The sequence below is a fragment of the Lissotriton helveticus genome, chromosome 6 (assembly GCF_964261635.1).
Source record: "Lissotriton helveticus chromosome 6, aLisHel1.1, whole genome shotgun sequence".
NCBI classification, from domain to species: Eukaryota; Metazoa; Chordata; class Amphibia; order Caudata; family Salamandridae; genus Lissotriton; species Lissotriton helveticus.
In genome coordinates, this window is record NC_136067.1 from 1,949,546,502 (window position 1) to 1,949,571,093 (window position 24,592).

Genomic DNA, 24,592 nt, shown 5'->3' on the forward strand with positions numbered 1-24,592 from the left:
TTTTCAAAGATAATAAGGTTGGGTGCTTATTCTCATTCTACGAGAACTAAAGGTGTGCCCGATATACAGGGATGTCACTATGGACACATGGTGACACTTGATTATCTAATATTTATGATAATAACGTCCAAAATAATCATACTATATTCAATAGGTAAATACACACAGCATATGTGTTTATCCACAAATCATAAGGATGACCGGGGTGCAACTTTAGGCCTCATTTGCAATATTTTGTCATAGGACAGCACTATAAGCCTTCCTGCTGCACTGCCCTACGGCAAAAGAAAAGAGCAGTAATGCTATCAGATAGGGCGCATTCCTGGGCTCTTTTCCTGTGCTGGCGCTAAATTGGCTGCTAATCGCCAATGCAGGCTTGGTGCAAGGGTGTCTGCGTTATAGGGATGATTGTTTTTGTGCAGGAAGGGATGCCTTCCTGCACATAAGCAATCAAAGGAGGGGGTTTCCTCCTTCTATATGCTGCTGAATGCAGAACACACAAAAAGAGGAAGAAAAGAGGAGAAGTAAAGTTATTTCTCCTCATTGATCATCCCCTACGCCTCCCCTAGGGAAGCGTAGGCTTTTGACTCATTCCCATGTTTACAGAACGTTGTAAATCTGGGAATGTGTAAAATGCCACGTAACGGCCATGGCACAGCTCCCTATCGCAGTGTGAGGCAACGCAGTGACTTGCACTGCGTTGCCTCACACCATATCTACAAGGCCATGAAAACCCCAACAGGGTGGTTTCATGTGGCCTTGTAATTATAGCACTGCAATGTGTGCCACCGGAGCTTCATTAAAAGTTACATTCTAGTGGCGCAGGGGCCTTGTAAATGAGGCCCTTCGTTTTTTGCAAGTTTCCAGGATATGCCGGCACCTTCTTCATGTGGTTGGTGATTATGACCATTCGTCAAAAATGTAACTGTGTACAGCATGTGTATATAGTGACACAAGCCCAACTCTGGCTCTGTGTATGCAGCACTCAAATGGAAATAGGCTTGACACATTTTGTAGTAGTTTAATAAAAGGACTTTTGGTGTAAGTTAAACTTTAAGGCCAAAACTTAAGTTTAAACAGTGTTAAATTTGAGCCTGTGGTTTCCGGTGCTCAGCACCGGCAATTAATCCTTATAGCACAAACTTGACCCAAAGGTGCACTTTTCATGAGCACCAGTTAAGGACACATTCATTTTTTGTAGGCCAAGGGAGATTAAGGGGTTTGCTCAGAATCACAAGATGTTGAGCCCACACCGAGACTCAAACCAGGTTCATCAGCTCCAAAGTCAGAAGCTCTGGCCCTTATGCCACATTCTCTCCCCACTCGTAGAGTTTTTGTTAGTTCTGTTATAGGCGGCAGATGTTGCCTCCTGATGAGAGCCCTGGCACTTATTTTTTCACAAATTAACCACTGAGTTTAACTGAGACAAAAGTCTAGCTCTTCTACTCGTAAATGCTCTTTGTGAATACCGAAAGTCGTAAAGTTTGACTTTTGCCTCAGTTTACCTTTATGAATGGGGCCCATTGTTTTAAGTGTAGAATGACTCCATATGGCGGCTGCAATTCTTTCATCCAGAGCCAAGAGACATTTTATGATGAATTCTTAAATTCATTAAATACTATCTTTGCATTGAAGGTTTCCCAAGGTACAGCATACATCGCAAATATTACCAATTAAAGGAAGAAACTGTTATTTATTCCGGTATATTTCTAAATCTGTGTTTCTAGGGCCTAATGTATTATTCCCATTTGCACACCAGGGATGTGCAATTTTCATACTGACTGATTTGTAAATGGGAATGCAATTTGAGTTGCAACCTATGTACTGATAAGTTGCATTGCAAATTGTACATTCTTGGGGGATCACAAAATGACCTTTCTAATTAATAATGATTAGGAAGGTCTCACTTTGCAACCCCACGTGGCTGGATGCCGATGCTGGGATGGAAGCAAGCAAGAGACAGCAGATATTCATCTCTGTATTTTCTGTCTGGAACGAGAATCATTTTTTAAAGCAGTCTGTGTCCATTAAAGTTATAAGTACCACCTTAAAAGATGTTTCCCATTTAGGAAGACACCAAGGACCCAGACATGATTCACAAGGTGGAAAGAGTCCTTCAGGGACTCCTTTGTCTCTTCACATCAGTCACCACCCTAACCACGAGGTCGGTCACTCCAGTGGTGGCTAGGGAATGGGTGTGGTGGTACGACGGGGCCTGGTTTGAAAATATTTTTTTTAAATAGACTTACCTTTACTGCTGGCTGCATCTCCCCTCTGCTTCTCTGCTCTTCCTGATTCCAGTCTGGAAGAAGCTGCAGGAAGCACCTGGGCACACAGGCTCCCAGGAGCCAATCACAGTGCAGCGTTGTGATGTCTGTGTGCCGTGGATTGGTGCTCAGATCGGGACAGGGAGCATGCGCATATTCCCTCCCAGGCTGTTCATTACAACCTGGTGGCAAGTATTGAAAGTGCGCATGACTGCTTGTCCAGCCAAGCAGTCATGCTCACTTAGTGTGCATAGTCCACTCCTCCTCCCTGAGCCCCCAGCACCACCCTAACCCAGCCCAGCAGCAACCAAAAATAAAATGAAAATAACGTTCAGTTATTATCATTTTATTTTTCCCTCTTTCACTGCTCTGTGAGCAATGGGGCGACGCCCCTCCACCTTAGCGGAGGAGCCGCCACTGAGTAACTTATGAATGGTTTGTGACTGCAGTGGTATAGAACATGGGGACCGAGATAAAAATTATTTTTCTGGTTGCGAACCCTGTGATTTGCATCTATACCTTTGCAAGTAGATGAAAGCATGGATGTGCTTTGACGTGTTTCTATTCTCTGATTATACCATCAATAAAGTGTAATTGTCTTACCCGGACAGAAGAGCAATGCAGTCCAACTGCAAAGATCACAGCGACTTGCAGCTGCATGTCCATTTCTGAAAAGGAAACAGTTTCTTTTGTTTAGTTTAACATTTACAAGTTGAAGTAGCCCGTGTCTGTTCAGTGGTCCATTAATTGGAAATACTTTAAATTGTTAAAAACTGGAATAATGTGTAATGTGTGTTCACTGATTCGAGATCCCATAGAATATGTGAATTATTGTACAGCCTCTCCCCACCCATCCCCCTCCCTCCCCCATCCACTACCACCTGCTTCACCCCCAGGAGATGGACTGTTTGGCAGATGCCAAAAGAAGCACTGTGACCAACAAGAAAGAAATGGCTACATTATGCAGAATGTGCCTCGCGGCAGCATAGGTAGCAAATGTCCACATGTCATTTGTGACTCATTTTACCACTCCTGGCTATTTTGCCAACAGAACGTTGTATTTTGGGATTTGTAGTTTTGCTTTTTCCATTGAAAACATTAACTCAGAATTCCAAGCATGCACATGACTGTGGGTTAACATTTCTGGACTGCAGTGCATGTAAATGTAAATGTCGGAATTTGTAAAGCGCACAGCTACCTCCACCGGAGGTGTCCCGGTGCGGTCCGTATACCGCTTAGGAACCCTTTGTGGCTTTCCTGGGAAATGTCCACTCCTGGGCACCCCCCAGGTGCAGCCAGGCATCCCAGCGCTTTTGTGGCCGTTGTGGAGACTAAGCAAGCTGTTGCCCAGAGTTGCAGCGTGGGACCCATGATCAGAACAGGCACTGAGGCGAGAATATCCAGTCAGGGGAATTAATGAGCCGGAGACCCGCAGAGGCAGGAATCGAACCCTGGTCCCTGGCCAGAGCTCTGCATCAAGGTCTGCCTGCTCTAACCATTGAGCCACACTTCTCCTCATGTAGTCACTAAGCAGCTTTGCACACTGTCCTAGTGTAGTATGCTTCCACCAGATAGCTGTCAGTAGTGCATCAAGTGCAATGACACCGGGCAGTGAGGTGCCCACTTAATACAATTACATTTATATTTTACTAACAAACTAGGACTTGGGGTTGCTTTTCCTTGCTTGCATTGGGGAACATGGCAATATTGATATGCAACTGGCCATCATATTGAACAGACTCCCACCTAGCACATCACTACAGAAACCACCCAGGTTCTGACATGTAAACACACAGTGTGCTTCCCAGAGCTCCTCTGTGCACCATTGAGTTCATGGTCCCCCAGGTCACGCTTTGGTGGACCAAAGGAGACATCTCTGTGCATCCTGTTTCTATGGAGTCCTGGGCTCACCACACAAGACATGGCTTAGACCTTGCCTGCACACAACCTAGCATGGACCCCATCTCTTCAATGACTGCAATATTGCCAGTGCATTTAAAGATTAAAAACACTACAGCTCAGTGGCACTGGGAGTAAGGGTGCTGCATTACCCCCAAAACTACCATGATTGAGTTCAGAATGTAAAGGTATAATAAATAAGATGCCGACAAACTTAGTTTTTATCTTCTCACATTTGCTGTGCGTTCAAAGCTGAGGGCCAAATGTCAACCTATGTCTTCTGACATATTGTTGTTTTTTCTTTAATCATAGATGATGCTGCTGACTTTTTCTAAAGTGAACTATGTGACAATCTTACTGGGGTACAGAGAGGGTGAAAAGAAAGGCTGTAGGTTGTCATTTTGCATCAGCATACAACAAAATAATAAATACCTGTAGAGAACAGCACAAAATATTTCAAGGCATCAGGGAAAGCACAAAGGAAGCACATTTTCATCTCTGAATCATTATTGAAACAAAGATTTTAAATTGCTCAAAACACTTGGTGATGCACAAATGACAAATATTTGCAGAAACCCGTTTTCTACACATTTTGCGCTATATGGTTTTTTTATTAGCAGAACTATGTTCTGTCACAATTTAGTGGCCATCTGTAAACGGCAGTGTGCTACCACACCAGGCTTCAATAAAATATTTGCGAGAGTGTGTTCCATAATGCACCATGAAGTATATACTACACCCTTACCACTCTCCTGTTGAATGGGTGTGGCTCAATTGCTACACTTTTTCTTTGTGTGACACTTGGATTTTTCACAATCTCTATGACTTTAGTGACACAACACTGATGGCAACACCCCACTCCGAACAGCAGGAGGTAATGCAAATTACCACCTTCCAAGAAGGACTTTCCAGTCCCACCTAAACCACTGCATGCCATGTCTAGATTCTGATCTTTCCATCTTCTAGAGGAAACATCACTGGAACTCATCACTTCCTGAGATTCAAGCCTACCCCTCATTCATCAAGTTAATTACTGCCTAAGGAGCTATCTCATTAGTTCGGAATTGAAGAACAATTAAGGACAAACATTGCACGATCTGTGAACAGGTCCACTGGTAAACTACCCTGTAACCTGCCTGATATTTTCTCCTTGTCTTCACATCACAAAATAGCCTCCTGGCAAAATACACCAATTACCAGCTTTGGTTTGTGTAATTCCTTCTATTACCCATAAACGTTCTTTTGTACGACCTTTCTGCTAGAATTCTTATGTGTGCTTGTCAGAGATAGATGGGTGGATGGATGGATGGATGGATGGATGGATGGATGGCTGGATGGATGGATGGATGGGTGGTTTGGTCGATAGATAGATAGATAGATAGATAGATAGATAGATAGATAGATAGATAGATAGATAGATAGATAGATAGATAGATAGATAGATAGATAGATAGATAGATAGATAGATAGATAGATAGATAGATAGATAGATAATTTTCGGGCATCAGATCTGCATCACTTTTGGTCCTTCACTGTTATCCTTGCCTGATGCATTCCTATTACATTTCAGAGTCCTGTATGCTGTATACATGCTGTCCAGCAAGTGTCCCCTGTAGTGTACCTTCCTTTGCTTAATCTATCCTTTGCTTCCTATACATTATACATTAAGCTTTGCAATTTTGTTCATATATTCTCTTTGGTCTTAATGGAGACATAATAAAGCACAGCTCAGTGATTCGCTGCTGCTACATTGTCCACTGATCGGTTTCCCATCTCAGCTACCCGTCAAGACCTGACTACTCTTCCAATTGGAATGTAACCTTTACCGCGAATCCATCACCATGTAACGCCTTTATGACACAGTCTTTACCATGCAGGTAAGTGCCACACAGGCCATTTTTAGGTACCTTACTGCAATGCAGCATTTTACCACACTGTTAAAGTATTCATTTTTTTCTTAATTACATAATATATATCTGTCTATCTACCTACCACTTTAATAGTTTAAAAAATGTACTTGTGTCATTTAAAAAAAGAGGTTTGGGGTTTAGTAGTGATAAGGGGTGGTATCCAAATGTTAGTATTCAGTGATCAGAAAGGGTTTTTAGGTTTTATAAGTGGGTACGATAAGTGGTAATAAGGTTTTTTTTATGTTCTAGATGGGTAAGAAGTAGTAAGGGATTCTCAAGACTCATGGATGAGTAGCAGAGTAGGTAAGGGAATTTAACGGATTACGGATGGGTAAGTGTAAACGTTAGCTGGGGTATTTAGGGCTCATGAGTGTTGGAGTCTGTAAAGTCATAAGTAGAGCATCTTATTCCATTAAGAAGGAGCCCTGGAGAATAGAATTCTTTGAAACTTGGAATTATTCCATCTTGAAACCTAAAGGAATGAAGAAGTGGGTTTAGTTAATTTGCAGAAGAGCTGCACGTATAGTTAAAAAAAAAAACTCAGGGCCTTAATTACAAAGAATTGGCAGAGGCAAGCACCACAAGTCATTATACTGTCCTGCCCTAAGCCAATTCGAAAGGGCAGGAAAGCACCATATTTACAAGATACAGTGCATTCCTTTCCTTTCAACCAGCGCTGGCGCACAATTTGCGGCCAAGTTTAAATACAGGATCCCTTGCACCATGGTGTACAGTTGTCTGTGTTGTTGGGATGGTTGTTTTTGGTGCCCCTTCCTGCACAAAAACAATTACGAGAGGCACTTTCCTCATGCTGTGTGTGCTGCAGAATGCAGCACACGTGGATAGAGGGAAAAACGAGGAGAAATGTACACATTTCAACTTGTTACACCTGCTCTGGGGAGGTGTACATTTTTGGCACTGCCCCAGGTTTAAGTGACGTTGTAAATCTGGAGCAGTGTCAAAATCCATTGGTGTTGAGTGGGAGCACCCACAGCAAAGCCCATGGAACGCCTCCTTGACGCAGAGTTATACAACGCATTGATTTGCACTGCCTTGCCTTACTCCATATCTGTCAGGTCATGCACAGCCACACAGGTTTGCTTTGCGTCAACTCATAGAAATGATTCTGAGGCCTGCGTCACCGGATCGTCATAAAAAGTGACGCTCCGGCGGCGCAGGCCTCTTGTACACGAGGGCCTAATTTTCCAAGCAGTAACCTACTTAGTGGCAGGGAGTTTTTAAAGAAAATTGCAAAAACTTTCAGCTAATAGTCTTTTGAATAAATAAAAGAAAGATATTGGATACCCTGAGCAGTATCAGCATTGCCGCAGGCTCATAGGGCTGTGGGAATGATCAGAGCAATGCTTCATCTTAGCGGATTCGTCCAAAACACAGAAATAAGATGTTTAATAAGTGTTCCTATAAAATCAAAAATAATACTAAAGTATATTGTAGCTAATCGCTCACACTACTAAAAGAAGAACACCTTCAATCTTCAGTCGCAGTAAATTTAGCTGAGAGATCAACAAATCAACCAGTAGTAACCACACGTGATCATCTAATGGTCTCAACTAATGGTGGGAATTAAAATATGCACTGTTATTAAAAGAGTGCTCGTGTGCTTAATGCAAATCAAAAGCATTATTTGTTAGCAAACAGTCTTTTAACAAGATCAGGTGAATGTTCACTATTCTTTCACAAGAAACTTTTGTATCTTTGCTTACTGTTGGTATCCCTGTAGAATCAATGTGTGTTAAATTAACAAAATTACAAGATAATACTGCCACGGCATGCTGCATTTTACATCATCATTTGCATTTTCTGGCATCACAATGTAGGCAATACCGCATAATTTGGTCCCCTCTTCCAGTCTACTTACCATGGCCCTGACTACATTGACTCTATAATCACTATCGTCCCCATTTGGTTCTTGTTTTCTGTCCTGTTGTCAGTGCCTAGAGGCAGAGCTCTGGAGCCTGACGCTCGCTTGTCAAACAAAACCTTCTGAATAAAACACATGTATTTTAAACGCAAGCAATTGTTCAGCTATCATTCACATAATGGGACAGCAGGGGGCAGCATCGACCCAGCCGATCAGCAGCGCCAAAAAGCAGTTTTAGATTCTCCCTTCAAGCAGGGTATATGAGTCTTGGATGCAAATCAAAGGTCATCGGACACCTTCAGGTAACTTTTTTTCTTTTTTTTAACAGAACTAAAAGATGCAGGACTCGTGTACTTCTATAATAGCATGTGTTATGTGTAATAGGCGTATCATACGAATATGAGAATACACAATATTTGAACTGTCACTAATTGGTTATTCCAAGCTTCTTTCAACAGAGTGAACATTTAAGGTTGGTAAGCGACTTTTTAAATCCAATTGCTTATATTATGTAGCAGAGCACAACGATGGGAAATAAAATAAAGAGATAAATTGAACAATTGTCGTTTTGGTGAAAGGCAGATTCGGCTCTGAATAGAGGAACATAACGGTCTCACCTTAAAATTGATTAGGTTGGATTAAATCTGACTAAAAACCCCACTGGTCTATTTTTCTTAAATCGAAAAAAAAGGTTTTCTCATATGGGCTGAACGCTGCGTATTACACAGAAGTTCTGCCGTAAATGCAAATAAAGTCTAACTTCACCACCCAGAGCAGATGCTCTTCGTGGACTCGGGTCGCCTGTTAGCGCTCGGAAGCCCTTGTTTGGGTAGCCAAGCGCTTTACAACACCACCGAAAATGGAATGAAAATGACTAAAAACTTTGCAAACATGACTACTCACCGTTTGATGGGCCGGTCAGTGGCGAGATGTCTGGTAGGTCAGAAAGATTCTGTTCCTATGGTTTGCTGAAGTGGGTTTGCTGAAGTTTTATAGCCAGGATAGTTCCTGTTTGGTTATTTCCCGGTTATGTAAGGAGGTCATTAAATTTGGCCACAGGGATAAAAATACAGAATACAATGCAACAATGTAATCAAACCCAGTTTTAGAAGGGCTGTTCTTTATGCTGACAGAGGGAGGACTCACAAAACGATAGTTCTGTCCATTCAGGAAGGCCCCAGGATCCGGGGGGAGGGGGGCAACAGGCATTTTGGTCTTAGTGCAATCCATAGTGTGCATACTTCCCAGCAGGAGACCTCCCCAGACATGTATTAGAAGCCAAATGGTTGTCTCTTTAGCTGTAATTTCAGCCGTCGCTAGGTGGCGCCCTAAGATAACCATCTCGCTTTCAGATATTTCCCTGCTGCACAGAGGGGGGCGCCAAGTGTTTCTTTTTTCTACACCTCTGCAATATAGAAGTAACACTTGGCGACCTTAGTTGTTGCACAGATAAAGACCCATAGTGTCTGATACTAACAAAGGCTGGCTTTATAGCAGCATGCCGACAAGCCTTCTCTCCAGAAATGTTGGCTTTGATAAATAAAAAAAAACAATTCACACAGCCAAGGAATTAAATATAGGCTGCCCAGACATTTTTAAATAAAAAATATTCGTCAATTAAGACGAAATAAAGAAAATTAACCATTTGATAGGATTGTAGGGCCATATGTATCAAGCCTTTTTCTCGTTTGCAAATGGGAAAAAGCCTTTTTGGGATGTATCATCCCAAAAGGCCATCGCAAAATAGAGAATCGCAAAATTTGCGATTCTCTATTTTGCAAATGCAATTAAGGGATTGCAAATTGCGATTCCTTAAATGCAATTCTGGAAGCACCAGAAATGTGCTATTGGCCTTAAGGAATTGCAAATTACCACCAACTTAAGGTTGGTGGTAATTTGCGATTTTCTTTATAAAAGCACTTTTTTGATTTTTTTAAAAGTGCCATATGTCACACATACATGCCCTTACGGCATGTATGTGTGCACAATGTGCACAAGTGCATATTTCAGGGGTGCAACAGGGTGTCCTTTTGGCCCCGTGCAACCTTGAAATTGCATTCTCGATTTGCGATTCTCTAATTGGTAATCGCAAATTGAGAATGTCTTTCCATTCATTCCTATGGGCCTCCTAGCCCATAGGAATGAATGGGAAGGTATTCCTTATTTGCAAATCTCAATTTGTGATTCACAAATAAGGAATATGTAGGATTCGCAAAATGTTTAGCAAATTCTACATACATTGCATTCTGTGATTCTCCAATTGCGATACGCAAAAAATCGCAATTTGAGAATCGCAAAACTCTTTTTTGATTCATATGACCCTTAATGAATAACCTGTCCTTATACTAAACATGGGTGGAGAGAGAACCTTGAGATCAAAAAGACAGCCTAAAGATGAAAGTGAGAAATAGAAATAGTCACATGGTAGGTCAGCAAATCTAGAAAATGTGGAAAATTATTAAGCCTGAGTTCCGGCTGGCTGAAACAATACCTTTGGCAGCGTAGCGTTAAGGTTATATCCCATGGGGACCCTTACATGTTACCGCTGGAGTGACAGGTCAGCGAAGGCTGTTGCATCCTCTCCCCTGCAGAGGACTGCCCGCTGCATTCAGGGATCCCACAAAGCAAACAGGGATCTCCAGGGCCGGCCTTTAGCATGGACGAGCTGGATGAAGGCCCAAGGCACCAATATTCTGAGGAGCACACAGAGCTGTCTGCATTAAGGTACTTCTGAAAGCTGCACTCTGTTGTCTTGTGCTCCAGTCTTGCCCATGTCCGTGTCCGTCAGATTTAACAGTAAGTGATTTTCATTCTTCATTCTCATGTGGCGGGCTATGTTTTTAACACCCCATTGTCCCATTCCTTGCCTTCAACCTCTGACCCCTGCTGGCACACATCAACAAAACCATCATTCTGCGTGAGGCAGCTAAGCTATCAGGATTTAAGTGTGCTCAGGGAGGTCCAGAGATATTTGTGTAGAGGCCAGTCACTTGTACTCTTTAGTTTTAGATGTCCTGGTAGTGAAAAACTCATTTATTTTCCACTACCACCAGGCCTACCTCTTGCATAGGGTAATATTGGGTTACCTTATTACATTTATTATGTGATAACTTTTGTTTGGGAGCAGGTAGAAATGTCGTGTTTGGTCACTAAAGAAAACCCTTTTTCATAGCAAGCTCAGATTTTAGGTCACAAGTCTGAAAACTGCCTCTTTTAGAAAGTTGCATTTTCTTTTCCACACCATTTAGTGTCTGCAGCCTGCATTCCGGGTCACATGGCTAAGTGTAGTTGGCAGTTGGCCTTTAGTATTCCTCCAAGACAGCAAAACAAAGGGGGACTGGGTAGTGATAGGATGGCAATCCTTCCTAGATGGGAGGGGCAGAGCTGCACACAGCCCCACTTACACTTCAAAGGAGCTGTCTCAACCCTTTTACAAAGGATTTCACAGTAGTCTTTTCTGACTCCAGAACCATCTTTGTGGGGCAAACACCAGAAGTTTCTTCCACTTTAAAGCTAGCACCAGTTCAGGACAAGTGGCCCGTGCAAGTACGAGTGGTGGGGCGGGTCTCTCATTGTCATCTGTTGAGTCTCACCCCACCGCTCTGACCTGCATGGGCTGCTCCTGCATCAGTTATAAAAATAGGACTCTCAGACCCATCTCTTCTGTTCACTTCTCCACCTGCAGTGGACTCTCAAAGACTTGCCCTGCTGGGTTCTTCAGAGTACTATCCTGCTGCTCCCAGAACACTGCCCTGCTGCCTGAAGCCTGCCCTGTGCCCTCAGAGGACTGCCCTGCCACTTAAGCGCTCTTTTCTGCTTCAACACAGGAATTCCAGTGCGGCTCCACTGAATAATTTGCTGTTCTCCTGTTCAGAGCTACAGGTGCATAGCATTTTGATCATATTATAAACGTTTAGCCCCACAGAGCCCCAGCACTGCAGACAAATATATTTTTCTTTTTCATTAAAAATTCTTCATCTTCAAATATTGAGAGAGTGGGTAAAATACTCCCTCCAATCCTCTCACTTCATCGTAGGTTCAACCTCAGAAACCATGAAAGGTTGTGAAGAACGTAAATTCAGTTAGCTCATTTAACACATAGGGCCCGATTTCGATCTTGTTCGGAAGGGCTCTGAATCGGATTTGGAATTGCCTAGACAGATCCGGAACCCTTGTTCCTTACTAATTTGTTCCCAGTTGGGAACAACAAAGTACGATGTCTAGAAAACCTTAGCACTTACCTAATCGGTTCCAAAAGGCATTTGGAGAGATAGAGCCCTCCGCAGCTGAATCGTACAGCTCTATGGAGTAGGTTTTCCAAGCGAGCAAGTACGTTGAACAATTTGGACAGCCTATCCTATTCAGTTTGCCTGCATCAAAAAGGCTTCCAGAATCGGTCTTTGGGGTCCGGTAGCAGGCCCTCCTTCACCCAGGGCCCTCCGAATCAGGCTCGTGGGGGTGCCCATGGGTCCCCACTTCCCAACCATGCACAGTGTGGCAGGCACCAAGGGGTGCCAACAACAGAGTGCATGTTTATCCCCAACCACCCCTTTTGTCAATGCGAGTCTGTGTACGCGTTCGGTACACAGACTCCGGTTGAAGTCAATGGGAGTCCGGACAATTCGTATCCAGATGCATTCAAATGCATCATACTCATTCGGTCATACTCTCCCTATCCGAGTCATCCGGAAAGCATTCCGGACCCAAGTCAGTCTGTATGCTTTCCGAACGAGATCAGAATCGGGCCCTAAATCATTCAATAATATTATCAGCAATGCAGAGATTCTGTTCAAAATAGTTTGAGTCCTAAAGAGGTAGTGTGTTGATAAATATCCCACATTTGTTTCTTCTAAACACCTCAGAATACAAGTGGTCAGCAGATGCTTTTTTCAATAGGGTACACATATGGATAGGAATTGCGCAATACAATAATAGTTGATGATCATTAAATTAGGTAGCATGAGCTCCTGTGCAGAAATATCGGTCTCTCACCTTTCTTGGCTTTCTATGGTAATATAGCTGATCCAAAATGGCAGTACACATGTTCTTGCAAAGTCCCAGGGCAGAATGTTGGGTGATGACGTGACCGCTTCTTCTGGTAATAGCACTGAATCAAACTGGCAGCCCGCAGAGTTGCACAAGTTCATGCAGCATAACGTAACACAGAGATCTAAAGATCAAAGTCATCATGACGGTTGCATTATGATTTGAAAGAAGTTCCTGAAGGGATTAACACCTGCAGTTCTCTTAAACATCGGATATACCTTAAGGTGAGGGAATCTGGTAAAGTCTTCTACAACTCATGCTGGCCTTTGATCTTTTGAAAATCATGCTTGTAAGCTCTTTGTTCTTATCAATGGCCTCTGCTTCACTCTGATTGCTTCTTCTTTTTCTTCATTCTTTTGATGGCACAAATATTATTTTGCCTGTTTCGTGTGCTAGTCACAACCTTCTGTTATAAATAAAGATACTCCAATACTTCTTTAAAAGTTTTTCCTTACTTTTTTAACCTATTCTTCACAGCTGGGCTCAGAGAAGTACAGCGTTTAATACTCGACCCTCTTCTCAGCAACCAACTTGCATTCCCCTCCCCATTCTAGATTAAGGTGCGGAATAGAATGAATCTGACAAGCAGGATACTCTTCTGATCATGTGTAAACTTGTGCCCACTCACCACAGTTGCAACACCACACTTTACTCCTGTTCAGCAGGGGTAAATTCCATTGATTTCTAAAGCCAGAAAAGCAAGTCAGGCAGAATTTGGTCATTTAATATAGTGATGTAAAAAAAAAAAACAAGAACATATACCAGAGGTCTAATGTACACAGGGCTTTTCCCATCACAAGCTTATGATTCACAGGCAGCTGTTTTGCAATGTACAAAGTTTGTTTTGTGTATGGGAATAGTGTTTTCCTCTCGCAAAGTAATGTTGCGACTCATTCCAAGTGTTAAATAGGAGTATGAAAATAGCACCCCCTCTTATTTGTGAGTCACAATGAAACATATACATGGTTTTAGACTACTATTGTGGCTACAAAACCATTGATTAGTTACCAACACTTGGTTTCGTCTTGGTAACTGATTTGCTGGGAAAGCTATCCCTGTGGGAACACTTTCTGTAGGCAAGTGGGTTATTAGTAGTGGTAAATATGCACATACCACTGGTAATAAGACCATTACCACAGTCCAGGGCCCAGTAAAGGTCTCAGTAAATTATTCCGATGCTTAACCCTGGGTAGCTTGGCTGCGAGTAGGCAGGCTTAACTTAGGAGACAGGTATGTAAAGCATTTAATAACACTACTTCAGTAAATAATTAAGACACAACACACAATAAAAATCCGACACCAATTTATACAAATAGAAAATATTTTTATCTTTAAAATGACACCAAAATGACAATAATCCAATGTATGGAACTTAGAAATATGAAATTTGAAACATTTAACACTATATAGCACTTAGAAACCTAGAGCCCCACTCTGGGACATCTGGTCGGGCTTCACCAGGTCGGAGTCAAAGTTTCAGGCTGACCGCTATTTAGCCCCGCTCGGATAGGCAGGCCTCAGTCAAAATGTTACCTTCAGACTTAGAAACTTTTCTGGAGCTTTTTCTGCCGGGATCCCTCGAACCTCTTCACCATTCCAGATTGGGTGATGGTTCACCGGCTTGCTTTTCAGGGAGCTCCCAGTCAAACTCTGGAAGTCGGACCTCTGGAGCTTTTCAGCGGGAGGAACCAGCGGGTCAGGCCTGCTCGCAGTGGATGGTGGCCGGCTTGGCTCTCACGGTTGAGTCGGTCCCCTTATGGAGCTTTTTTCCAAAGTTGTTCCAAACTTCTTGAACTTCTTCCTGGAGTTCCTCTTGAGGGCCCAAAGTGTCCAAAACATAATCCAAGGGTGTGGAACTTCCAGGATGGTCCTTGAAAGTTTCGGACCACAAATCCCACAATGCACCTGAACTAAAGTCTTACAAATCCTCTGGATGCACTCCAGGGAGGGGATTCTTGGTGGTGATGGTCCAGGTAAGCTGTGTTGACCTACAGCTTGTTTGGAGTCCACTCCCTAATCAGCAAGCAAGGTATACCCACATGGCTTTCGTTCCAGATAATGCAGCAGGTGCCGGCAGTCGGAACTCTGGGCCTGATCATGCAAATCAAGTTTCCAGCTTGGCAATCCTTCTTCTTCTCTAAGGTTCAAGCTGCAGTTCTGAGAGGCTCTGCTCGTCCCACAGTGTCCTCTTGGATCAAGCAGGAGAGCACTGCTCTCCAATGAGGTGCAGGGAAACACCCCAGAGCATGATCCTTTCCTCCAAAGTGTGGCATAATCTTCTCCCAGAAAGCACTATTCCTCCAAAATTCAGTATGTCTGAAATCTCAGCAGAGGAGCAAAAACTAGTTAAACCAACCTCTGGTACGGCTCATTTCCATAGCTCTCCTCTCCCTACCATCTGCAAATTCCTGACTCAAGCCTGCCATCTGGCTCAGGTCAGAGACGCTAGTGGGCTTGGCATTCCCTGCCTGTTCTATTCCCCTTTTGAAGTGTCATGCTTCACAACACCTTCCTCCTGCTTTGGCATTCCGATTAGAAGAGCTCTCTCCACCAGGTAGATTCACTCAGGGTGAGCCACATATCACTTCATCGAAGCAGCCTGGCTAATCCTGTTAACTCCGAATTTTGGCTTACAGACAATAATGTCTTATATTTCTTTCTTTTCAATTGTGGAAAATTTCGACATAATGCTGGATTTATCAATACAATACTCCTAAGTCCTTGAATGATGTTTTAATTCAATTCCTAGCAATGGTTATGCGTTCATAAATGATTGCAATGTTATCATATGGGGGTATGTATCTACAACTGGGAAAATGAATTTTCTAATTGGGTTTAGTACATCGGCCCCAGAGATAATGATGGAAGAATTGCTTAGTGTAAGGAGGCTTTGAGGATGATTATTTTAACTCACAGCATCCACAAATAAAGTCATCCATTACAGTGAATCAAGAAATCTACCATGGTGATGTATGTGCCAACTGTGGGATCACAACATTGAATCTTCTTGGCATCTGAGATTTCCCTTTGTCAAGGAAGGTATGGAAAATAGGAGTCCCTACCAAGTCTAAGATTTACAGTACAACGAGGGCTTGTCACCAGATCTGATGAACTTCTGTATTTTTTCCAACTCCCTGGAGCATTGTTCGAGTGCAGGGTCCAGTCTCACCTCTGCAGTTCATATGTTGGTCTTAGAAATATGGGTTTGCTTTCTCCTTAGGAGTACAGACATCCTGGTCAACCATTCATGACGTTGGCAGGAGGAAAATCCAGGGGACCTTATGAAGTCTTGCTTGCAAAGATACTGAAAGCCATATGTCAAGTATTTAGAAGCATCAAACAGGAAAATGGGTGAGCACCATTTGTTACAGATTCTAAGGGCCAGACGTGCTAAATTCACATACAATGCAGCACAGCAGCCAAAAATACTGTGTTGTGTTGCGTGAGGAGAGGTCAGGAGAGCTCCATTTCTACAGGTATATGGCACTCTGCTCTCTCCCTAGCACAGAATATTGCTGCCTAGAGCCATGCACACACCTTTGCACCATAGTGCAAGGGTGTGTGCGTGAGTCTAGCATAGGTTCTGTGATGGAAGGGTTCCCTTCCAGTACAAAATGCTATACCTAGATAACTTTAAAAACGTGTCCTACTTCGTATGTGTGCTGCACAGTACAGCACATGGGCAACATCGGAAAAGAAATGAGAAATGAAAACATTTCTCCATTTAACACCTACTTATAATTTTTGACGCAAAACCCTGTTTCGCAGTTTTGGTAGAATGGGTTTTCATCAAACGGCATGGGTGGTTGCGTCGAAATGCCCATGTACCACCCACGTAAGGCCTCCTTGAGTGTAAGTAATGCAAAGCAGTGCAAAACTTTCCAGCGCAAAACAAGTTTTTCACTAGAAAGTAATTAAGAAAATAACATTTGTGCTGGTTTGCGTCACTTTTGTGATGCGACACAGTGCAAAATGTTTGTAAACTTTTTTTTTTATAAATCTTTTTTATTGAACAAAAGGAGCAGTTCCCAAGGGTACAATGAACAATGTGACAGGAGCCAATCGGGCCCCAAATGCAGCAAGTAACACAGAGTCAGCAAGCGGGCGGAACGAAAAATTGGATAAGCATGATACAGTACACGTTGACAGTGGTGACTGCTAAGAAAGCACAATGGAAACAGGAGTGACAATGGAGTGTCAATACAACCTAAAATCAAACAAGAAATCATAATTGTGAGTGCACGAGAGCAGAGGGGTGAAACAATAATTGTCAGCAATATGTAGAGTAGTGGAAGCTGAGCGAGCAGAGACAAGCAACATATCAGGTAATTGCAGCCGCGAGGAGGGAACAGTCCCCCGGCCCGTGGAGGCCTCTCAGCAGAGCCATTCATACAGCGTACAGTGCGTGCCAGTGCAGCGTCCCTCCGTTCAGCTGGGAGTGTCGTGAGGCGACAGGCGTCACATAGTGACCGGGTAGATATGTGCTATGGAAACTTCCCGGGTAGCCTAGCCCACTCCCTCTGGGACAATGGACGCTATCGATCGAGCTTGTGATGCTTGGGTCAATTTCGTGACGTATGCGCGGTACGGTCCCCAGATATCCAATGGCCGGGAAGCAGTGGGAAGGTGTCCCGAGTATTCAGCACTATCTGCATTGCATTGGGCCAAACTGCGGAGCCAAGCGTGTACAGAGGGGGGACGCTTAGCGCACCAGTGCAAAGCAATCTCTCGTTTGGCTAATAAAAAGCTAATGGCCGCCAACTTACGGAGTGGGCGACGAAAGTTAACCACATAGCCGAGCAGCGCTATCTCAGGGGTGAGTTGCAGAGGCAGTCCTAAAATTTCCCCTAAGGTCTTGTGTACCTGGAGCCAATAATGTTGGAGCATCGGGCAAGTCCAGGAGAGATGGGCGAAGTCAGCCTGCGGGGCAGCGCACTTAGGGCAGGAGTGTGGTCTGTTGGGATCGATTCGATGTGCAAGTGCCGGAGTGTGGTATAACCGTCTTAAGAACTTAAAATGTATGAGTTTGTGTCTACTGTTTATGGACACTTCCTTGGTGGCAGCGCAGCACGCCTCCCATTGGTCATCCGTGATCTGTGTGCCAAGGTCGCCCTCCCATGCGGCTCGCACCGCTGAGTCAGCAGTGGGGAGTAAGGACAAGCAGAGTTTGTATAGCTTCGAGACGACATGTGACCCCGTGGGTGACTGAATGACGTGGGTAAGCATGGCGGAGTCATCGGGGGGAAGCGGGAACGTGGGAAATTCCGCACGCAGCATTGATCTGACCCTGGTCAGGCCGAATGAATCCATAAAAGTACGATCCTGGAACGTCTGGTCCTCAGTCAAGGAGAACACATGTCCGTCGGGGAACAGGTCTCCGATCGTGGTCAAGTGGAATTTGGAAAGCGTGCGACGAACTACCGCGTCACCAGTGGTGGGGAGCCAGTGAGGATTAGGAAGCGGGAGTGCGGGAGAATACAGCCGATCAATTCTCAGCAACCGTCGCAGCTTCTCCCAGGCCCAGCAGGTGGTGGAGACCGTTTGAATATCTTGAGGGTCGCGGGGAATACCGCGAGGGAGAAGGGACTGGAGGGCTATCGGTAGTGCCATGTCCGCCTCAGGGCGCAGGTGGGGGATTCTGGCGTCCGGGTGAAACCAGGAGTGGGCATATGAGCACTGTGCAACTAAGTAGTAAAGGAAAAAATCAGGCGCCCCGAACCCGCCGCGTTCATAGGGAAGTGTCGGGGTGCGCCACGCCACGCGGGGAAGTTTGCCGCCCCACACCAATCGAAGAAGGGTTGTACGAAGTTGAGCAAAGAAGATTTTTGTTAGTGGGACGGGGAAATGTTTGTAAACTTGGTTGTAAATGTTGCTAGGATGACTGGTGTTTGAGGGTTTCTTGTAGTGGAGATGAAATCTGTTTTCTTGCCATGGATGAGAGCACAAGCAATGCACGTTCCGAATTAAGCAAAACAGAAATTTTGTCTAGGTGACTTGCAATAGGCAAACAAGAGGGACACACTGCTTCACCTGTTAACCGTTTACACTCAAAGTATGAAAATCCATCTGTGCAGAAATGCAGGAGCTCACCAGTAGGACTTAGTGTGGCTCTGGTGAGACATTGTACTTTTACTCTCCCCAACTAAGGAGTTGCCAGGAGTAACCACCAGCCCTATTTAGGAGCCTCATCCATTTGCGTCACACACCTTGTGCTTCATTACTTCTTACAGGAACCAAAACTTATGAAATCTTTTTCTAGTGTTGATCACAATTTCATCTTTCTTGAAAAAACTCTAGTCTGTGATTATGGCTAAGAGGGTCATGTAGATTTTGGCAAAAATGGCTACCACAGTGCCAAACATGTGGCCCACCTCCGATTTAAAGGATGGGTGGAAAACTGATTGACTGCTGCTGGAACCTCTGCTAGTGGGCAGTCATTCACAGCAGCCCATCTGCCACAGGACTGCTGGTCTTGATGTGTCAGGAGGGCCACCCTATTTAGCACAAGACTCCTGACGCAGTGCTCATTTCCACCTTGTGTGACATGGTGGAGCAAGGTATGGATTATCAACAGTTGCCACCAAATGAAGTTAGAAATCTTCCTACTTGTCATCGCTATTACAGTTTATTTCTGAGACACAAAAAAGCTTGTCCATCCTCATTTATTGTGAACAAATTTGCTCTCTCCGTGATGGCTTTTTTGGTACAAATTGTCCACAATTGCGACAGAGAACTTTGCAAAGAGTGGGCAGAAGCCATGGAGTGGGCAGAGCTGGGGTCCCAACCCACACACCTCACCCCACACCAAGACCACTCCCAGTCCCCAGCCACTGGGGTCTACATGACCCTCCAAGTGCGAATGCAGCCTCCTACCTTCTTCCAGATTTAAATCTAAAGCAACTACCAGAGCCTTATCTTGCTAAGGAGGTCCACCAATAATCAGATATTTTTCATCAACACTTTCCAATGTCATAAATGAACGGAGCAGGCGTTTTTTTTTATTTGATCGAAAATGTTAGCTAACACATTTTTTGTAATAACATTGCATTGTTTACCTCCTTTGCGGTTTTGAATTGTGAATGTTGTTTTTTTCATATTCAATTCTATGGCCATCGATTTCTACACTGTTAATCCTTGGACTTGGCCTGGCTTCCAAAAGGGAGCCCCACTTACACTATAGAAGTTTTGATTCATCTCCCACTCCATCAGGGAGACTGGGTAACACAAAGGACAAGCGTACAAAGCACAGTCACCCAAGGGGGACTCTTGGGATTAGAAGGTGCTCATTTTAAGTACGCCCGGGTGTCATTTAATTACACTGGAGTAATGGGAGCCATTTTTTAAATTTTGATGCAGAATTAAAAAAACATACCCAGTCACACCAGCCTGCGTGATTGAGAGTATTTTGGAGAAAAACAATTCTACCACGAGAGCACATTTAGCAACCACTCACACTATTTGTATTCTGCTGCATTCAGAACTATTTCTTAAAGCAAAATGCATCCTCGTGTCCATTTTGCACTGAGAGAATAGATTAAGTTGAGGGAAAATCTACCCAAACAGCACATTTAGCCCTACTTCTTAGCGCAAAATGCCTTCTGCACCCATTGTGGACACCAAGAGAGCATTTTGCAATATGAAAAAAGAGCTAAATGCCGGGGTAAAGTTATGTGAAAATCCTATTCCAAAAGCACATTTACTAAGTGGGAGCAGCTGCTCGAGCTCACTATTCATGTTCTGTTGCGTTTATTGCTATTTCTTACACAAAATGCATTCTTGTGCCCATTTTGGATGAAAGTAGCATTTGTGCATTAAGAAATTGCTCTAAGAGCAGAATTACTTTCTCAGCTAATTAAGCGTAATCTCACTGAATTTTCGGGTAATTCCCCGTGATTACACTACACTGAATTACGCGAGTTACTCTCACCTCTAATTTTAACGCCCAAAGAAGGATGAATGGCTAAGTCAAACTTTCTGGGTTCAAACTTGCGACTTTGCTGCCATAAACAGATCTTTCCATTAGATGTATCAGTGCACTGTGTGGCCAGAGCCCGCCAAGGGATTAGAACATGTGTGCTGCATGTCTCATTATGTATTAAACACCAGTTGTGTTTTTACCCTGACTGTTATTACGAACTGTGGTTAAATCTTAATTTAGCTACTAATCAAAGTTTCGGGATACCAGTTTAGTTGAAAAACCCACATCTCCTGAATTTTCCAAGGAAACATCCTGCTAGTGAACCAGGAGATCGAGGTTGCCGACTGACCCGGCCCCCCTGGTTCCAGGATCCCAGCGCGACGCGGCGCTTCCGGTACTACCCGGTGCACAAGGTATATGCGGATGCAAGATACCACTCTTCTCCTGCCTCTGGACCCTCGATTTAGCGTCCTTGATTCACTGATGAACCTACCAAGCGGATAATGCCTCCCTAATTGGTTCCGCTTTAAACTCCTTGCCTGCGCGCTCCTCCCGTAAGCTCTTAATTCAATTGCCCTGGACCCTCAAAAAATATATAATCTGTATCATTGATATACCGGCTGTAGCGGATTATCAACTATTCATTAAGTAATCCCGCGTCTATTTGAGCTCCAGTACCCTTACCCCTCTGGCAAAAGAGGCTTTTAAACTAAAAAGGCAACCATTGTTTTGTCCTGATGATGGACCCCATCATTTAGCAAGGGGTCCGAAACGTCGTCGACCCACTGTGTACCATATACTTGTGAAATAACTTGTTACAAAAATTGTGTAATGGTACCTATAGGAAATTCTCTGTTTAAACTTGAATTTTTCAGAGTCTGTTGATTTTGCCTTACAAGCCCTTTTTGTATGTTGCTGTTCGTGTATTGTAGTGGCTGGGTACAGGCTTGTGCCCCACGCACGTGAATTGTTGAAGGTGTTATTGTGTTTTGTAAAACTTTGATTTAAATATAAATTTTGAGGACCCCTGCCCGGCTGGGCATGTCTTCTATAATATAGAACTGACTGAGTCTATATTTATTTTCAATTATTTGTCTTGCTGCCAGGGACCATTGTTGTTTCTATATAACTAAGCTCCCCGAGGTCCCTCGCTGATACTAATTGGGGTCCCCTTGTTGTTTAAAATAGTGAATGACAGGAGGAATGTATCCAAAGAAAATGCTCCTAGTAATGGTGAAATGTGCACAAAATGGAGCACACACATCAATTTTCTAGATAGCCCTCATTGAATGAGTGAAAATTCGTACTAGTACCGCCATGCTGTGCGCGATAATTAAGGCGCCGACTGCTGGTAATTGCACGTGCGGTTTTACCTCAGCAGTTGAATGTAGACTCGGAAGGAGTACCTTAACTGTCCCACCCCCTGCCAATAATGTAAATCGATGAGCGGGTGCACTTATATAACATTCGCAACTAGGTAATGGCCCTGTTTGGAGGATTTCCACAAAGTTATGTAACAGCATTTTGACTGTGGAAGTCTTTTTCTTCCAATGTTTGACAATCTATTGTTTAATACTTTATTGTGTTTAACTCAACCGCAGATTTGGGAACCAACGTGTTTCCTGCTGCAAACACGCCAGTGTATGTTAGCGATTTATTTGGTTGAAATTGTGGAAAGTCGCTAGACCAATCACTTGCCATGTTCCGATTAATACCTGATCAGGCCGTTAAAGTGACTGCACGCTTTTTTCTGATTTTTGTTCAAGATGCTGTTGGTGTTTCTTTTATCCATGAGGCTGACTCAGCTGAGTCAAGTTGGCCTCATAAAGCACAGATTTTTCCCCCTTCTTCTGTGAACCGCAAGTGGAGGGAGATCCAATCAGAGCCAATCAGAGCTGTCAGAGGCGCTTTCGTTCTATGAGCTTCTGATTGGGGCTGTGCCGCAAACAAGACAAAAATACATTGCCCACTTAGATTCCAGTCACAACCGTTTAAGAATATGTTGAAACCATTTCCATGAATACATGTCTATAGCAGCAGTTCGGCTAATACCTACAATCCATAAAAACTTAAATAAAAGCATAAAACAAACGCCTTGCACTAGAAACACCCTTTAGAAAATGCTACCCCACCTTTGGCTACCTTCAAAAGTTCATCCATACACTTAGGGGTCTAGTACAATGACGGGCGGATCGCACCGGGAGATGGGACTGCCCGCAATGTGTGCGACGGTCCCACATGTATAATTAGGATGAGCCCACCACACTGGCGGGCGCGTCCCGCATATTTTGCATTGCGGCGGGCGGTGCTGTCAGCAGCACCCTCCGCAATGCAAAAAAGGCATCTGTGTATTTGCATGCACAACGTGGCAGGTACCGTGTGGTGCCTGCCACGTTGTGCATGCAAATGCAGAGGGGTACCATAGGTACCCCCCATGTGGTCCCCCACCCCCAAACATCCTGGGGGCCTGCAACGGGCCTCCAACTGCAAAAACCACATGCCTTTCCGAGGTGGCGGCGCCACGGATAGGCTGGTTCCAACAGCCTTTGCAATATGGATGGCAGTGTCTAGCAGACACTGCCGCCATATTCAACACTTTTCCGCAGGTCAACTCGTCGACCGGGCGGAAAAGCGGCGGACGGCCTTCCCGTCCGCCGCGGTACCCCCGCCATCATAATATGGCTGGGGGTAAATGGGAGGCTGGCGGGAGATTATGTCGGGCGGATCGCCCTCGCCATGCGGGCAGTGGCGATCTGCCCCACATTGTAATAGACCCCTTAATGTGCATAGCCAGAAAGTCTCAACTAACCAATCTAAACTGAAGAGCCAACTAAAGCAGAGGCTTAAGTGCAGCTTAAAATGCACACATATGCAACTAACCACCAGTTTAAGTCTGTAACAGCCCAGAGGGGTTGATAGTGATAACAAGGCCCCATAGCAAGAAACTGCTCACTGCTACTAGTTATCGTTTCCTACTACAGTTGCTATTTAATAAAGTCTATTCAAGTTCAAAATTAACGGTATAAACTTTGATGATTACAAATAATAGCACTTTAAACAACTAGTAAAAAAATATAGTTGATATTCAGACATAGCGAGTCGGCGACTTTGGGTGCATAAAAATGAGGACAAATTATTTTCACTTGAACTCTCCAAATGAATTGTGGAGACAACTTTTCAAGTATTTACATAAAGCATCTGCCCCTACAATGAAACATGACATGGTTGAGTGCTTATGTATTCTCTTTTTAGTGGCAACATTTCCTTCTACTCATCTTCACCACCTACCCTTTACTTCCATGGTTGGAAAAGGATTGTTTCGCTGGCATCAGTGTTTTACGTTGGGCGTGTTGGAGGTGGTCACCTGTTATGAATGACTGCTCAGTGTTCAGTAGTGAAGGGTAATGCAGTATGATGCTTTTGTAGCCATAGGTTCTGCATTGTTTTGCTCAAGCGTTCCCTCACTTGTTTATTAAAGTTTACTTTTACAGACGGGACTGTCTTCCTTACGTTTTCAAAGCTGGCCCAGTTCTAGAGTGAGGGACTGTTGGCCAGGCCCTCCCAAAGAAGCCCCTGGTCCACCCAAGGTCTGTTCTCAAGTAAATAGTGTCCATTTGTTTTTTTATTTTAGGTCTCAGCTCGAGAAAGCGAGCATGCACTGTCTCTCTCT

The 24,592-nt window shown here is 44.0% G+C and overlaps 1 protein-coding gene across 1 annotated transcript in view; it reads right to left on the reverse strand.

Annotated features, from left to right (window-relative positions):
• LOC144761978 (cysteine-rich secretory protein 2-like) overlaps window positions 1-8,950 on the reverse strand; it is an 88,751-nt gene extending 79,801 nt beyond the window's left edge. Inside the window, exons 1-2 of the mRNA XM_078647147.1 lie at window positions 8,862-8,950; window positions 2,871-2,935 (exon numbers count right to left, since the gene is read on the reverse strand). Of these exons, the coding sequence (XP_078503273.1) occupies window positions 2,871-2,933 (63 nt within the window). The 5' untranslated portion in view covers window positions 2,934-2,935; window positions 8,862-8,950. The remainder of the gene's footprint in view (window positions 1-2,870; window positions 2,936-8,861) is intronic.
• Between the last annotated feature and the right edge of the window lie 15,642 nt (window positions 8,951-24,592).